General features: G+C 39.7%; 2 protein-coding genes across 2 annotated transcripts; both read left to right on the top strand.

Annotated features, from left to right (window-relative positions):
• The first annotated feature begins 5,665 nt into the window (after positions 1-5,665).
• LOC133730040 (cysteine proteinase inhibitor 1-like) lies at positions 5,666-6,052 on the top strand. Its single transcript, XM_062157696.1, has one exon. It carries the CDS (start codon positions 5,666-5,668, stop codon positions 6,050-6,052), a length of 387 nt encoding a protein of 128 aa, XP_062013680.1.
• Positions 6,053-8,530: 2,478 nt separating this feature from the next.
• Positions 8,531-8,908, top strand: LOC133730032 (cysteine proteinase inhibitor 5-like). The gene has a single exon (XM_062157683.1). The coding sequence runs from the start codon at positions 8,531-8,533 to the stop codon at positions 8,906-8,908; it is 378 nt and encodes a 125-aa protein (XP_062013667.1).
• The last annotated feature ends 8,143 nt before the right edge of the window (positions 8,909-17,051 follow it).

The following is a 17,051-nucleotide window of genomic DNA, read 5'->3' as shown; positions in this document are numbered from 1 at the left end:
TAGTTCACCAGCAGTGTTCTGTTGCTTATTTTTATTGTATTACCTTCCATTGTAATAAACTTAACTCTAAAAAAAAAAAAAAAATTCGGATCGTCTTTTTAATAGTACGTCGGCTACTAAAATGATCGGGACAAAAAAATTGAGACACTAATAGTGATTTTTACTCTTGAAAAAGTAAGAATACAATTAGATAAAAGTTGGCAAAACCTTTCAATCAAGAACATCATACATCATATTAAGTTGGATCAATATTTGTTGACATGTTGCTTGTACTTATGTAAATCCTTAAATCTCATATCACTGAGTTTTCAATTCCAGATATTGGGTATTAACTAACTTGTCTTTGGTGTTTGAGAGGCTTTAAGACCTAAAAGCAAGTTCACCCGTTGGGTCACCAGGTCACCAGGACAGGAAACTGTTCACTGTCACTGGACCTTTGCTTCCATCCGTTGGGTCAAGGTCACCAGTCAGTTACTATTCATTAAATATTTTATTATTTTTTTTAGTGTAAATGAGAAATGTATGATGTAAATAAATAGTATTGATGAACATTTTGGAAATGCAACCAAAGAAAATTTGATGGGTAGACAAATTATATGTCCACCAACAAAGTTTTTTTTTTTTTTTTTTTGTAACTCCACAGACACTTTTATCATATTCAAATAAATTTGGCGAGTACGCTCATATTGGAAACAAAATTTTCGGAAGATGAATGCTATGAGGAGGAGGAACAAAAAAATTTGAGGAAGTAAAAATGATATAATGATATATTTTTTTGTGTGAGAGGTAAAATAGGAGGTGAGCAAATTTTGTAATTATTTTTTTATTACCGTTGTAATCTAACCTTTGCCTCTTAACTTATAATATGGAGAACTTTGTGCTGAGTTAAAGCAGTGGCATGATAATACAATCCTAATTATTGATTTTTCGAACTTGTAAACCAAGACGAAAAGCTCACACGGACGGGCTAGGTTTTCAGAAAATTTTCTCCTCTCCGTCCGGCGGCGCGCCCTCTGGCGTTGTCGTCGGACGGGCTGTCTCCGTCTGTGGAAGCTTCAATCGGTGGGGATCGACCTGGGCTGCTCCCATTTGAGAGAGGTAGGGGAGGGAAACGCAGTCAGAGGCTGGTGGTGGTTCGATTCTTGTTGGCGGGGCGGGCTGAGTGCGATGTCGCAGATTGCTGGTGGACTTCTGGTTTCGATCTGGACTGGTGTTGGGTGGTATAGCAGCTCCGATCTGGGTATGAAATTTTGGATTGGTAAGGCGCGGGATCTAGTGTTTTGGCATTGGAACGATCAGATTGGTGGAACGCTGGCAGTGGAGCAACCTTCATGGGCACTCCGGGTTGGAGGCATGCTGATATGGTTTCTGGCCACACGGGCTTGGGGTTGGGATGGGATTTGGGATCTTTCGCTGGTGTTCCGTCGGCGACAGGGTGGTGAGGGTCCAAAGTCGGGACTCGTGCGACGCCGGCGGTGGCGTGGTGTAGCTGCTAACGTGAGCCGAGAAGGTTTGGTGTGGCGGCCAGCAGCGTGGAAAGGCGGTTGGGCCGGGTTATGTGTGTTGGGCCCTTGTGGGTGGGTAGTTATTACTAGGTTTTAGGGTTTGGTCTTTTGGTTTTGTTTTTCGGTAATAAGTTTTAGTTGTTGGGTCGGTGCACAGAAACTATTGGCATAGACAATCATCTCTTCGGCGGTCTAGAGGGTCATTCCTATTCTGGAGTTGGGTCAGCAGCGGTGGCGAAAATGTCTGATTGTGTCATACTAGCATAGACAATCATCCTTGGCCTTCTAGTGGGTCGTTCCTTTCTGGCTTCGGGTCGGAGGTGATGGCGATTTGGAGCATGTGTGGATTGCCGGTGTTGACATTAAGGTGGCACTGGAGTTGGGTTTAGTTTAGTCTCAGGTCTGTTGGTCCAGCTTTTCAATTTGGTCGGGTTCGAAGTCACAATGAGTGTAGACTTGGTCGATCAAAGGCAGGTCAGGAGGACTCTGAGTGGCGAGTTAGTGTTGACAAAGTTGTGAGTTAGGCATTCACTGCTCCTGCGCATGTTGTCTCTGCCTTTTAGTTGATGTGCAAGGCTTGAGTCTGTAGTTGAGTCGGGGTTTTTTTGACTCCATCAGTCAGTCATTATGGAGTTTTAGTGTGAAGTCCAGTGGCCATTTCTGTGTAAGAGATGTTGCCAAAACTCGTTGTAACCAGTTCATTATTAATGAAGTTTCTTCTTGATCAAAAAAAAAAAACTTTTTTTTTTTTCACCTCAATTGCTCCTTAATTATTCACCATAGGATCCATTTTCATATTCAAAAGCCACGGTCCAGATCTGTGGACCGATGCCGCTACAGGACAAAAACTGGGCTGCCACGCGCCTGTAAGGTTGTCCCCACTAGAGGACAAGCAACTGGAAAGCAACTCCTTGCCAAAGTGCGTCTCCCTCTCTTCTTCTTTTTGGGCCAGCCTGGGTCACGGCCTCAATCACCATGGTGCCCTGGGCCTCCCACTGTGGTCTTGCCCCAGATCTGGTGGAAGGATGAACAGTGAAAAAACCTTGCCCCCAACCCTGCTTTTGACGTGGTGCTCGGGCACAACAATGCCCGGTGAACTTGCTCTAAGTGTGGGATCTAGGATACTGATTGCATTTCTCTGGTTTTTTTTCAAAACGATTTGCTGTGTGAGGGTCAAGCTAGCGCTTGTGGATCGTCTGGGATCACTATATCATATATATCCTTGTTGTTCTCTAGAAGCATTAGAAATGGAACTTCATTTATTAATCAAATAGTCTTGGTAGTTGCTAATCTCCATCATTTACCAACGCCGGCAAGAGGAATAAAATCTTCCCAAGAAACCTTCTGTCGTTTTACAAGAGGGCTGACAAGATCTTGAGGAAGATCCTCTTAGACACCAGTCACACCACCATTGCTGGAGTGGCTAATTAATAATGTTAGGTGAATCAGTTTTTTGGATATCACCTGCATTTTACCTTACGTGACATCTAATGTGGTACAACCATGTTATTTAATAAAATTCTATAATAGGTTAGTCTTTCTGTTACATCAGTTGCCACGTAAGATGACATGCAGGTGGTATCGAAAAAAATGGTTTACTCGTGACTAATATGGTTTTTGGCAAGTTAATCTCATAAATACTTATGTTGAAGGTTATTTTAGCAAGATTATCTCATATGTAATATGTGGAAACTCAAAATATTGATATGAATTTGAAGTTCCAACTTAGAGAGTTTCAATTCTCTATCTTGAACGAATGAAGCTAGGAATATTATTAAATTTGGAGTGTTTTTATTTTCAATTAATTGAAAATAAAAACACGTAAAGTTTAATAACATTTTGGTATTTAATCCACGTACAGTAAAACCTTTATAAATGAATAATATTGGGATTGCAAAAAAATATTACTTTAGAGGAGTTATTATATTATCGATAAATGATTTTTTTTTTTTTTTTTTTTTGAAATAAGAGGTGGTGCGGCTACCCTCAAGCCTTGACTAATGAAACTGCTGAATACAAAGGGGGGGGGGACATAAAGCCTAAACCCCATACAATTAGTAACGAGAGAACAACCTGAATAATAACAGGAGCTCCCACTAATCCTATGTATTCAAACATGCACCAACTAGCAAGGGTTGACATACCAGATATCTGGGCAACACCATTTGCTTCACAAGAGTGACATACCGGAAAGATAAAGCTCATACAAAGCCATAAAGCAATTAAACCAGCTTTCCCATTATGCTGTCAACCAGAACTACCTCTCGCAACACTTCGTTTCATCCTGCCACTAGGAGGTTGCGTCCATTTGAGAAGAACTCGCCACTTCTCTAGGATAGACAAGGCACTTTGAGTGCACACACAGACATGCAGCCCGACTCTCCCTACCAAAAAATAGGGACTTATTTCAACTATAATGAAAAAACAAAATAATAAAGTACTATAAAGGACAAGACCCAACATTGGAGCCCAGGCCCAATTATTAAGGAAGACAACATGGGGAGTTCGCCAGCCCACCAACCAGGCCTAATGCAGCTTCTGCCGAGCCACCACCACCGTACCACCACCTCTGTCGCACCACCCTTGATGTCGGACCGCCTCCACCATTGTACCAGCGCCTCTCCGGTACCAGCAAGAGGAAAACAACCAAGATAACAATGGAAACAGTAGACCATCATATCCAAACTAGAAGAGATTAGCGCCGCCGATCCATAGGCCAGGCGATCTCAGTCTCGCCACCACCAAGACACCGCCACCAGACGACTAGAAGAAAGATCTGATTGTCCGACTCGAACCAGCCACCGGTGCGATCTCCTCCAATCCCAACCTAGCGACAGCAGTCCGAGCCGATCCCCGACCCAGCAGCCCCAACCCCCGTCCAATCCATAACCCCGACCCACAATCACTGAACAACAGCCTAGTAGTCGCCAAGAACTCCCCAATCACCTTCCTCAGCTCCTAGCAATCCAGAGCAAGGCGTCGAGGAAGATCACACCCAACAGGACAGAGCCCGTCCGACGACGGCGTCAATGGACGCGCCGCCAGACGGAAGGAGAAGTTTTTTCCTGAAAACCCTAGCGGCAGCGACTACTAGAAAGAGAACGTGCTCCTAAATTTACTAGAGAGATAAATGAATATTTATTACTTTAGAGAGAGTTCTACGTTATTCTTAATTGAATTTTGTCTGACTAATTGAATTATATAACATAGTCTAATTTGATTATGTTGTCTACCGAAGATAATCAAGAGCCATATGACAATCATGTTATACCAAATAATTTTTGAAATAGACATTTCAAGCATTGATAACTTTGAATGATTGCTTGCTACAAAATGAAAAATAATATAACAAATCTGATCCATGCATTGCAATAAATTAAGGATGAAGTTCAATTCGGTTAAGACACAAGGAAAAAGCAAATGACTATAAAATAATACTTCGAGAAATAATTGAGAAAATAGAAATTGTAAAAAGTTACTTAATTAATATGTTCTTATTTCTTATATATATATATATATATATATATATATATATATATATATATATATATTTTTGTTACTTATTTTATATATTTCATCAATCATTAATATCTTTTGCGATATTTCTTTCATTTATTTCATCAATTATTACTTAATCATGTCTAGAAAAACTATTATCTTATGCATTTAGCGAGATTTTTAGTAATATACACTGGTCCCAAATGGAGACTGGAGAAATTTATTATTTAATCGAAGTTATTAATTTATTAAATATTCATTTATAGAGGTTTTTCCGTAAAACAATCCCTACATAATGAACATGTCGGTTTGTCTAAATGCACTAGTCACGGTAAGTTTGTACTTGTTTCACGTGTCTATAGCAATCCCAATTGTATATTTCACGTGTCCAATTTTGTCTCTTTCTTTTTGGCTAAAAATACTTGATACGTCATAAATAATTGTCTTTTGACCTTTGAATCCCAGCTATAAATATGTGCCCAAAAAAAAAAAAAAAAAAAAATTACACTCCATACATGTTCCTTTTCCTAATACGCTGTAAGCCTGTAACTGATTACATGGTCAAACCATTTAATTACTTGCCTAATTGCCTTCGTCCAACACATGCAGCTTTATAAACCATGCCCCTCAATCACTAGGAAGAATTCGAAGTATTAATCATCATGCTGCGTGCTCATTACTTCCTTGCACTCCTCGCCGTCCTCTTTCCTCTCCTCGTGGCAGGAACAGAGCAAAATGGTGCCACTTTTCTGATTGGTCCTGGTAATGGATGGAAGCCTGTAGAGGACATCAGCGCCCCTCTTATTATAGATATTGCAAAGTTTGCAGTTTCCAAGTACGACCTTAGTAACAAGAAGGACTTGGTCTTTCAGAATGTTACTAAAGGCGCCTACAAGGAGGTCCTAACAGGAACCCAGTATCGGCTCGTCGTTACTGTTAGAGATAATTACTCAACTCTCAACCAGAGCCCAGTTTATGTGGCTAATGTCGTCCATACACGTCGGAGTCCGGTTAACAAATTGCTCTCTTTTGAACAAATTTCAAACTAATGTATTGGATGATTGGTTTCGGTGTGGGATGTCAAGTTAATCTGTTGCTTTAATTTAGTTCTGTTACGTTCTATTCTAATAAAGAAAATGGGAATACAATAAGACTATTTTTGAAAATAAGATTTGCTCTTCCTGCCTTTTTGTTATGCCACGGTAGTTATCACCCTACAATTTACTCATTTCACCCAACATAATCTATACTATTATTAAGATAAGAGACTTTGTTATATCAAATACCTGTGAAATTACATATAGATCCTTACATCATATATTGATTTGAAATTATATTTAATAATTAAGAGACAAGAAGGTAAATAACAAAATTAAAATTAAAATTAAAAAGGATAAGAAAATAATATTTCACTTCTTTCATTCTTTGCAGGAAACTTCTCACTTACCCATTATGTGCATTTCATACACTCATGACAAAACTTTCCACTATCTGTAATAACTCCCCACTTCTTTTGAAGAACGTTTTTCCACATGCATGTTGTTTGGCTCCAGTTTTCCTTGAGCTGGTCAACAGTCTCTTTTCTTGCGCGGGCGTGCCAGCACTGTTCGGGTGCGGTCGTCGGGGGTGTCCCTTGACCTGACTTCTTTCAAGCGATTGTGGACGAGGAGAGCACCAACCTCGTCGTGAGATTCTTTGTGCCTCGTGGCGAGGACTTTTGCTGAGCTTCTTCAAAATCACAATCGATACTCGATGTTGTAGATCGAGCAAAGCGAGAACTACTAGGAAGTGAGGAGAACTTGCTAAAGCGTGACTTTAACTTGGCTAGAAGGTTTGGTGGCACTGACAGTCGGCTCTTGAGGAGACTAGGACTGGAGTGTGACTACCGGTAAGAGAAGAAGAGGGTTGCTCTAGAGAGGCTTGGATAATCTTAGAGATTGTTGTGATGAATTATGTGTTGAAGTGTTTCATTGTAACCTCTATTTATAGGCTACCATGCCAAAGTGGTTGGCCTTAAACAAATGATAGTGGAGCACTAATTGGAGATAAGAAATGATGAATTTTGGAGATAAGGAGATAAGGAGACACTAATTGGAGATAAGGAATGATGAATTTCGGAGATAAGGAGACACTAATTGGAGATAAGGAATGATGAATTTTGGAGATAAGGAAGCACTTTCGGCTCCTTTATTCCTTCAATTATATCTCCACAAATAAATCATAATGGGCCTTCGACTTCTTCATATCAAATAATCTAAAATGAGTGTAGATCATTGTGGCAAATTTTCAGAGCTTTCTTCCATGTGGTTGGGCCGGAAATGCTGCTGGACTCCTTACAGGTCCAGTTTTCCAGTTTTGCTTCTGCAGAAAATTGGACTGATTGTTTGAAGGCTTTCCACTCATAACTAGCTCTGGAACTCTTCATAAGAAATGATCCTTGGGATGTCTAGAATTAATCTGGACAGTTTTAGCTCATTTTGATTTCATTTGGTCAGTCTTTCGCCCCTCCTTCCTTGTTTAGCTCGGTTTCTCCTAGTCGAAGTAGGAAAATGTGCTAAAGTTAACTTTTCATTTCCATGCTTCCATCATTTCCTTTTCTTGCAGCTCGCATAATCTTCCATAGTAGGCTTTATTTAGCCTCTAAATAATATATTTCGAACTGGTCGACAATATATAGCTTGAGCCATTGACATTGGCTCAATTTCTCCAAGACACGCCTTGTCAGGCCAAAATGCTCATTTTGGGTCCAAACATTGCCCCCCAGACCTCGAAGTCAAAGGTCTTCGTCTTGACTGAAGAGGTCTTGAATCAGCACTGCTCTTATAATGTCGTTGCTCCAAAGCCACTTGTATTGGCTTGACTGATATTACTTGACTATTTCCATATAGGCCTCTAAATAGGCCATAAAGCTTGAATGCCACTGCTGAATTGCCTTTGTCATGAACTGACGCTTCCTTTGCCAACTTTATTGCCCCCCATTATGAAAAAAATGAGAAATTTCTCTAAAATTAGGAGAAAAATTGCTTTAACTTTTTTAATTTAAAAAAATAAATAAAAGTCAACTAACTAACATGGGGCTAACCACGTGGTGTGGTGTGTTGGTCGAATGGCCTAGTCTGGAACCCCCAGGTCTAGCGTTCGAATCCCAGCTCCATCCCGTGGCCAGCAGATTTGAGGGACCCTTTGGGTTCGTGCGTCTGCGGTGCAGTGGATTAGTCTGGCTTTGCCAGGCTTTCGCCGCAATGTCGGTGCAGGTGTCCTGGCGCTGGGATACCACTGCATGGGTGTGTGAGTTACTAACAACTAACCCGATAAAAAAAAAAAAATAAATAAAAAAAAAAAACTAACATGGGGCTAGTACTGTTATAAACCCAGAAAGTCAAGGAAAATGAACCAAAGTCGTCAGGTCGGAATGCATCTCACCAAAAGTCAAACCCTTTAATTGCTTGCCTTACTGGTTTCGTCCACCACAGCAATATAAACCATGCACCAAGATTGATTTCTGCATAAAACAATTGATTATCATCATGATGCGTGCTCACTACGTCCTAGCACTCCTCGCCCTCCTCTATCCTCTCTTCGCCGCAGGTGCTTCTGCTCCGACTGGTGAGTGGAAGCCTGTAGACCTCCACGATCCGCTTGTGACAGATATCGGAAAGTTTGCAGTTTACGAATACAACCATCAATATAAGAAGGATTTGCTCTTTCAGAATGTGACTAACGGCGCCTACAAGGATGTCGCATATTCGCCGTACTCGAATGCCACCTTGTATCAGCTTGTCATTACTGTTCAAGGCTATGACAGAACTCCTAACCCCAAACTTGCAGTGTATCAGGCTACTGTCTTCCGTAGGACTTGGGATCGATTTAAGAAATTGCTCTCCTTTGTTAAGATTTCAAAATAATTAATGCGCTGGATGATTAGTTTTCGTGATAGATGGCTGCATGCTTCACTTGGATCACCTTCCATCATATTAAATTAAGTTGGAATATATATATAGCAAATCTCTGTTTTTTTAATTAATGGTAATTTCATTGATAAAACTCATGCCAAGAATGTCATTACATATCCACCCGCTGCCTCATAATGGACACAACAAGGCTTCGTGGTGAAACCACAGTGATACATAGTATACAGCAAATCTCTTAATAAAGTCATGAGGATATTGAATATTTAATAAAAAAATTTACTGATATTTTGAAACCATTTAATTTAATTTTCATGTTTGACCAGTTACCCATTTTTAGCCCAAAAAATAGGCCTGGGATCGGTTTGGCTCGGCTCGGTAACATGCCTATACCGATACCGATACCGAGTTTATAGTCGGCTCGGTTCGGTTCGGGACGCCGGAAACTCAGCTGCCATACCGATTAGGCCCGAATCCGATCGGTTCGGTACCAATCGGTACCACCTGCTTTCAAAGCAAAATTTCAAATCAAGCTACACAATCATGAAAAGTTGAAAACAGAAAAATCTGAAGAATCGATTCCTCGATGGAGGGCAGAGAGGAGTGAGAGCCTTCGAATCTTCGAGGAGGGCAGAGAGGAGTGAGAGGATCGACAGCTTCCGATCTTCGATGGAGTAGAGGAGTGAGAGAAGAGCGAGAGCCTTCGAGTCTTCGATGGAGGAGACTTGGATCGAGTAGGTAGAGTAGTTGGATCGACTTGGTTCTTCGAGAGGCTGAGAGTCTTCGATGGAGGTAAGCAGAGACGAGTGAGACTGTGAGAGTGAGAGGCTGAGAGTCTTCGATGGAGGAGAGCAGAGAGGAGTGAGACTGCGAGAGTGAGAGGTTGAGTGGCTGGGAGTCTTCGATGGAGGAGAGAGGCTCGATTTAGGGTTTGGGTGAGTTTGAGAAATGAGAACGGCAGAACTGCAGAAGTAGAACGCGGCCTATTAGAAAATCGGGTCGGGTCGGTAAAAACGGTATGTATTTGACCCATACCGAGGCCGACCCGTTTACATGCTATTCGGTTTCGGGTCGGGTCGGTATTGTGTGGAATTGAAGTTGCAGACCGACCCGATCGGTATAGGCCCGGATCGGTCGGATTCGGTTTCGGTTTTCCGGTATGCAATTCCCAGGCCTACCAAAAAATGCCCACTTACTCCACCAAGAGTTTTTTAACCCCATTTACCCAATCTTACATCTATTGACATTTTAGCCCCTGTTAATTAAATTAAAACCCATCCATCTCTTATCAGTCTCTCTCTCTCCTTCCCAAACTCTCTCTCTCTCCCCCCGATCTCCACCTCCACTCTCACTCTCTCTCTCTCTCTCTCTCTCTCTCTCTCTCTCTCTCTCTCTCCTCCCCATGATCTCCACCTCCGGTCTGTCTCTCTCTCTCTGATCGCCGCGCCGGAGATGCAGTCCAAATCTGAACACGACGATGAAGCTCCAGTCGGCGATCCAACGTTCTCGTCGCCGTTCGATTGATCGGCGATCCAGCCACTCCAACGTCCTCGTCGCAGTTCATCGGCAATGTGTCTACTGCCCCTAACGCTGCCCCTAAACCCTAAACTTAACACGAAGACATTATTTGGGGGCAGTAATGTGTCTACTGCCCCCCACTAAACCATTATTACTGCCCCCCACTAAACCATTAAAACTTGCCCCAGTTTTGTGAAGGGTTCTGACTTCGTATGAAGACATTATTTGGGGGCAGTAATGTGTCTACTGCCCCCCACTAAACCATTAAAACTTGCACCAGTTTCAAGGATTCACAGTGTATTGCACTTTATGACAAACAAATCAACAAGAGATGATTACTGTCTCCTAAGAAAGACATTATTGGGTGGCACTAATGTGTCTACTGCCCCCCAATAGACCATCAAACATTACACCGCTTCCTATGTTTCGCAGATTATACAAGTTATTCACACTCAAAACAACAGATAATGTCTAAAAACCCACATTATGAGGGTCAATATTCTGTCTACTGCCCCCCACTAGACTGACACAAACAACACAATTTTTTTCATTTATCAACTACTGCAATTTAACACTACATTTACTTTGGAATAGCAGTTTTCAGTCCGTCAATAAATAAAGCAGTCATCATTGGCCCCCAATACAAAGTCTACTGGGGGGCACTAATGTTACAACTTTTATGGTTATGACTGCACAATAGCAGATAGCCATTTTCAGTCCGTCGTCGATTCCTTCAGAAGGTCAACCCCGGCCTCGCCGAGCTTCTCAGCGACGAGGACCGTCGGCTTGGCGTCGAGCCTGGCAGCGGAGAGCACGACGACGAGTTTCGGCGCGGCGATGGCTAGAGCAGGCGTCGTGGGCGACCTGCCGGAGGGATGGAGGGAGGGAGAGAGAGATCCGACGTCTTCTGGAGAGAGAGAGAGAGAGAGAGAGAGAGAGAGAGAGAGAGAGAGAGAGAGAGAGAGAGAGAGAGAGAGAGAGAGAGAGAGAGAGAGAGAGAGATAGAGAAATCGGTGAGGGGGGAGGAGAGAGAAATCGGTGAGGGGGAGAGAGAGAGAGAGAGAGAAACTGAGAGTAGAGAGATTGAAGGAGAGGGCAAAAAAGTCCCAAAAATTAATAAAAAGAATTAATTGGGTAAAGGGGAAATAATCCCTTAGAGTGTTTTGGGTAAATGGGGTTTAAAAACTCTTAGTCGGGCAAGTGGGCACATTTTAAGCTAAAATTGGGTAAATGAGCATTTTCCCTTTTTTTTTTTTTTGAATTGTTTTCATTAGATTCAATAGTTATTAGCAAGGGCTAGAGTCTACCATGTACTTGAATAGGAAACGGACAAAAATTCCGAACTCTATCAAGTAAATGCAAACTCAATATAATTAATCTGTAGCGAGCTCAAAACAGACTTGATTTCATTAGATTCAATAGCTATTAGAAATAGCTATAGTCTACCATGTACTTGAATAGGAAACGGACAAAAATCATTAAATTGTTCAAGTATATCTGAATTGTGTGTCTAGCCCAAACTCTAGTTACTTGTCTGAGTTATAATAGAGTTAGTCTTATAGATATTCTGAAAGATATCTTCGTAGATATCCAATTAATTGTACGATTGCGTTTCCTTGTAAGACTCTGATTCTATTCTTGTAATCCTCTATATAAAGAGGCCCCTATTATCAATGAAAGACACATCAATTTCTCTCCTAATTTTGATTCCCTAAAACACTATATATCAAGTAAATGCAAACTCATTACAAGTCTGTTTCGATCTCGCTATAACAGCGAACTTATAGCACAAAGAACAAACTCAGTGTTTTCTAGGGAAAAATCATCAGCTACCTCCTATTAGCCAATCATGCAATTGTGGTACCAATAAAAAACCACTTCCTAGCAAACAAATAGGAGTCACTTCTCATCCATAAGTCGCTTGAGGTGCCTGTCATTCAGGATAGTTACCAACTCCAATAGAAGCCTTGATTCGAATAACTAAACATTTGAAGACCATGTACTGACCTAAAAGCCCAAGAAGGTCCAAGTCTTAGGCTGGACCATCCCTATCCACTAAGTAAAAAGTGAGGGCGGCAAGATATCCTCCTCGAAAGCCCATGGATTCAGCCTAGATAGCCCATACATGAGACCCGGCCGAAAGGCCCAAACCCACACACAAGCAACCCTAGTAGAAGCACAGACCATCTTCTGCCATTTTGTCACTACCACTTCCAGCTGTTGGCCCTTCCTACCAAGGACGTAGCCATATACAAGGCTACTTGGGCTGCAGCCCAACCCAAATTTTTTCTACAAATGTTTATATATACCATGATATGTATGACACTTACATGAGTTTCTCACAGACCAGTTGGTTAAAACTTAGGTTTAACACTGCTCAGTTCATTGGCTCGATCACTAATAGAATAGGCTCCTTCCATTTTTTTTCCCTTTTCTTTCTTTCCTCTTTTACTATTTTCATTTTCTTGTTCTTTTCTGGGTCTATTCATTCTTACTAATTATACATCAAAATATTTCTAGCTTTATCTATTCTTTTTCATGATAGGACTGAGTATGGCAAATGAGATGTATTTCTCTAAATTCACTTATTTATAGTTGGTACAATTATTGTAAATCAATAAAATGTGTACCACATAGGTATTAAAAATAAACTCAATCATTTTTTAAAATTTATATGCTTTTAGCAAGAAAAAAATAGCTTATTGTTCTAGCCCATTTGAACTTGACATCCTGAATCTGTTCCTGACTAAAATTAGCCTAACCCATTTTCAATTCCTGGCTACGTCTTTGCTTCCAGCACAACATCATCTCTTCAAACTCCCAGTCAAAACCAATTTGGGTCTGCAAACCGGTGATCACGTCTAGCACCAAGGAAACAACCGGAGAAAAAGCAACAAACAGGAGATCTAAACACTACTAGGATTTTTGCCTTAGACATCGGCCAGAAACCGATGTTAAAAAAAAAACCATCCGATGTCTTAGTGGGTGATGTTAAAGATCACGAACAAAAAGACATCGGTCAAAAACCGATGTCCAGTTCAACAATAGACATCGAATAAGCTTATGGAACTGATGTAATACCGTTATTACGATGACATATTAGTGTGTTTAGATATTGTTAAATCTTCATATTTTGGCATTTAATGCTTAATGAAGTATAGGTCCAATAGCAGAAGTATTCATTTTAACATCGTTACTCATATTAGAAACGATGTTTTATATGGTATCAGACATCGGATTCTTTTCGTTTTGCCTGCCGTTTGTGAGGTTCACGCATATTTTCCATATATCCTATTATTTAAGATTCAATCTACATTCCTTAGTATTGTATAAACGATGTGCAATATTATAATAAACATCGTTTCCTATTATAAAGTGATGTCCATTTTACTATATTACATCAGGTTTTAGGTTAACAACGATGTCCATAATAATATTAGACATCGTTTCTCAAATTGTAAATCGATGTCCATTTTGATTCTAGACATCGTTTCCCAAATTGTAAATCGATGTCCATATTGATGCTATACATCATTTTCCAAATTATAAATCGATGTCCATATTGATGCTATACATCGTTTTCCAAATTATATATCGATGTCCATATTGATACTAGACATCGTTCCCTGTAGTTTACATCGACGTCCATTAGTTTTTTTAACATCGCTTCTTAAATATGGGGCATTGCATTAATTCAAGCAATCTGATTATACACAATCTTAAAGCATCAGCCAGTGAACAGATTTTGGACATACAAACCACGCCAAAATCGAATCAATACATCTTATTTCCTTAAGTACATCATAAATTGAGTAAAACTACAACCAGATTGCTTCATAGTATATACTAGAAAACTTCCCCGCGCTTTGCTGCGGAATATGTTTTTATCAATGAATTAGAACAATGAAATACAAAAGGGCTCTACAAAAGGGTTATAAGTTAATCTAGCAAAAGTTGCTGCTGGAGGTTGTTCAAAATAGCAAGTGCTCCGATTGTTCGAAAGGTGATTGTTTCAGTTGCAGCTGCGGGATAGAACATAAGAAATGAGATGTTTAACTTACACAAGCACACAAATAACAGAGTGAGCAAGGCATAAATGCATAATCCAGTGGACTAGAACATAAGAAATCAGATGTTTAACTTACATAGAAATCAAGAGTATCAAACCTGTGGGATAGAACATAAGAAATGAGATGTTTAAATTTCCAGGACTTTAAAGGTTTCAAACTTATCAAACAAAAGTACTGCAAAATATATAATTGAGAGATCAAGAGTATCAAACTTGCAGGAACTATTCCGAGAGGCATCTTTATTGCAGTGTCCCAATCCTCTCTCTCAAGAGGTCCATTTACTACCTTCTAAAAAGTGAGGTACTTGTAAGAATAAAATGATGAGCTTAATATATGCACATGTATCTTCAAGACAAATTAATCAACGACACACACACACACACACACTATCATAATACTAATGATATATCAGACTTGATCCCCTGTGAGAATATAGTTTGTAATCCCCTGGCAGAAATTTTCTCTCTGGGATCAATCACTCTATGCTTTGGAAAGTTGAAATCCCCAACCAATATTAACATGGAGTTCATCATAATAAAGCAACAAATTCACCAATTCACAGATCTGATCCAAACTCGTATTACAGCAAACACAAACCATCAAAACCATACAAAAGCTTCAATTTCAGGAAAAAAAAATACATACCCCTTGAATACTCTTGCCAATAACAAGACACTTGGGTCCGCTTGCCCTTCTTAGTGGTCTGGTACACTAGCTTACCTCCTATTTATTGACCCAAAACAGCCACCAATTAACACAACGACATCGAAATCGAAACCCAAAATTTGAAATCGGGATCCATTATTTTGTTTTGTGAAATATGAACAATAAGCGAAATGAAAACAAATAAAACAGTATATATTTGACAATGGGCCCTCTAATGTGCAGTTTTAAAGAACTTGAGGATTGTGACCATCAGAAATTGTTACAACCACAACCATACTATAATTGAAATATGTGCTGCAAAGTATAACAACTACTAATGCAAACATGAAAGAAGTGGATTTATAGGTGCATCAAAGTATTGCCTACCAGGCCACATCAGGTTGTTGAAGTAAGTCTTTCTACTAGCCTTATCTGCAATCCAAATCAAAAAGAAAAAAAGGGGGGCCAATGTTATCAACCTGTTTGAATATCCAATAAGACTTCTGTCTTGCTTTGGTGATGGGAAAGAAAAGAGTTGAGTGAGATTACAATGAGGAAATTATAGATAATGACCTGTGCGAGACCGGGATTCTAAAAACCACCCATAAACAACAGTAGAATGGCTTATTGCATCGGCCTCAGGATCTGAAGCCCTAGCCTTCAAGCAACAAGAAGGAATGGCCTTCTCTGAATCGTTTCTGTTACTCAACTTCCCATCCATAGTCTTCTGGCATTCCAAACCTCTTCCTGCGTCTTCCCCCATAGACTATCTTTTTCTTCTCCGGCTCCAGCCTCTAAAATAAACAACATTCATTAAGTACTACATTTCGGAAAATGAAATAGTAATCACAACCAAAACATCTATGACAATCAAAGACAAGTTGTCACAGAAACACACAAACACAAATTGCACCAAGTTAAAACCTTTATCTTGTACATTGAAAACAACCAATGCAAACAAAACAACAGCTTTGATTAACAAGGGAAAGAGGCATACCAGATGAAAAATCACAAGAAACGACTCTTAAACAAAAGGGTTTAACTTATAACCCATACATATGGTTAAAAAATGGAAAGTTTCACTCATTATGTAAAGATAGACTAGATTTGCGGATGCAATATAATTGAGTATACAGAACATAATCAAGGCAAGATCTTTTTCCTTTTCAGAACCTAAAACCACATCACACTAAATCACACAATTCCATCAAAAGATTCATCTGCAATTAAACTCGAGTTAAACACCTCGATCACGCAGTAAACAAAAATTACACCTACATTGCAAGAATGAAAAGAATCATCTGAGATTTATTTTATTCCATTTATTAATGATATATCAGACTTGATCCCCTGTGAGAATATAGTTTGTAATCCCCTGGCAGAAATTTCCTCTCTGGGATCAATCACTCTATGCTTTGGAAACTTGAAATCCCCAACAAATATTAACATGGAGTTCATCATAATAAAGCAACAAATTCACCAATTCACAGATCTGATCCAAACTCGTATTACAGCTAACACAAACCATCAAAACCATACAAAAGCTTCAATTTCAGAAAAGAAAAAAAAAAAGAAATACATACCCCTTGAATACTCTTGCCAATCACAACATACAATTTTTAACATTAATCTTTGTAAGGTAACAAATTCACATATACAATAAACATGACCAATACAACACAAATGAAAGAGAAAAAGCAACCTGTACAGAAACTACATTAGAGCAATATTTCTTGCACTTGTGTCAGCAACATGTCTTCTCAAACTCTTGCTTTTTCCTGGTTCATACCAATAATAATTTCAAATACAAATTTTTATAACCTAACTCATACCACAACAAAAATCAAATAAATTTTATCAAAGAGGTTCTAGATTCATCACCCATTCGGAAAAAATTCTTTGTTTCT

The sequence above is a fragment of the Rosa rugosa genome, chromosome 1 (genome assembly GCF_958449725.1).
Source record: "Rosa rugosa chromosome 1, drRosRugo1.1, whole genome shotgun sequence".
Taxonomy (NCBI): domain Eukaryota; kingdom Viridiplantae; phylum Streptophyta; class Magnoliopsida; order Rosales; family Rosaceae; genus Rosa; species Rosa rugosa.
The sequence above is the reverse complement of the archived record's forward strand: the minus strand, read 5'-3'. Positions and strand labels throughout refer to the sequence as shown.

Excerpts from the sequence above, each read along its gene's own strand:
- LOC133730040 (XM_062157696.1), top strand. The coding sequence starts at position 5,666 with ATGCTGCGTGCTCATTACTTCCTTGCACTCCTCGCCGTCCTCTTTCCT.
- LOC133730032 (XM_062157683.1), top strand. The coding sequence starts at position 8,531 with ATGATGCGTGCTCACTACGTCCTAGCACTCCTCGCCCTCCTCTATCCT.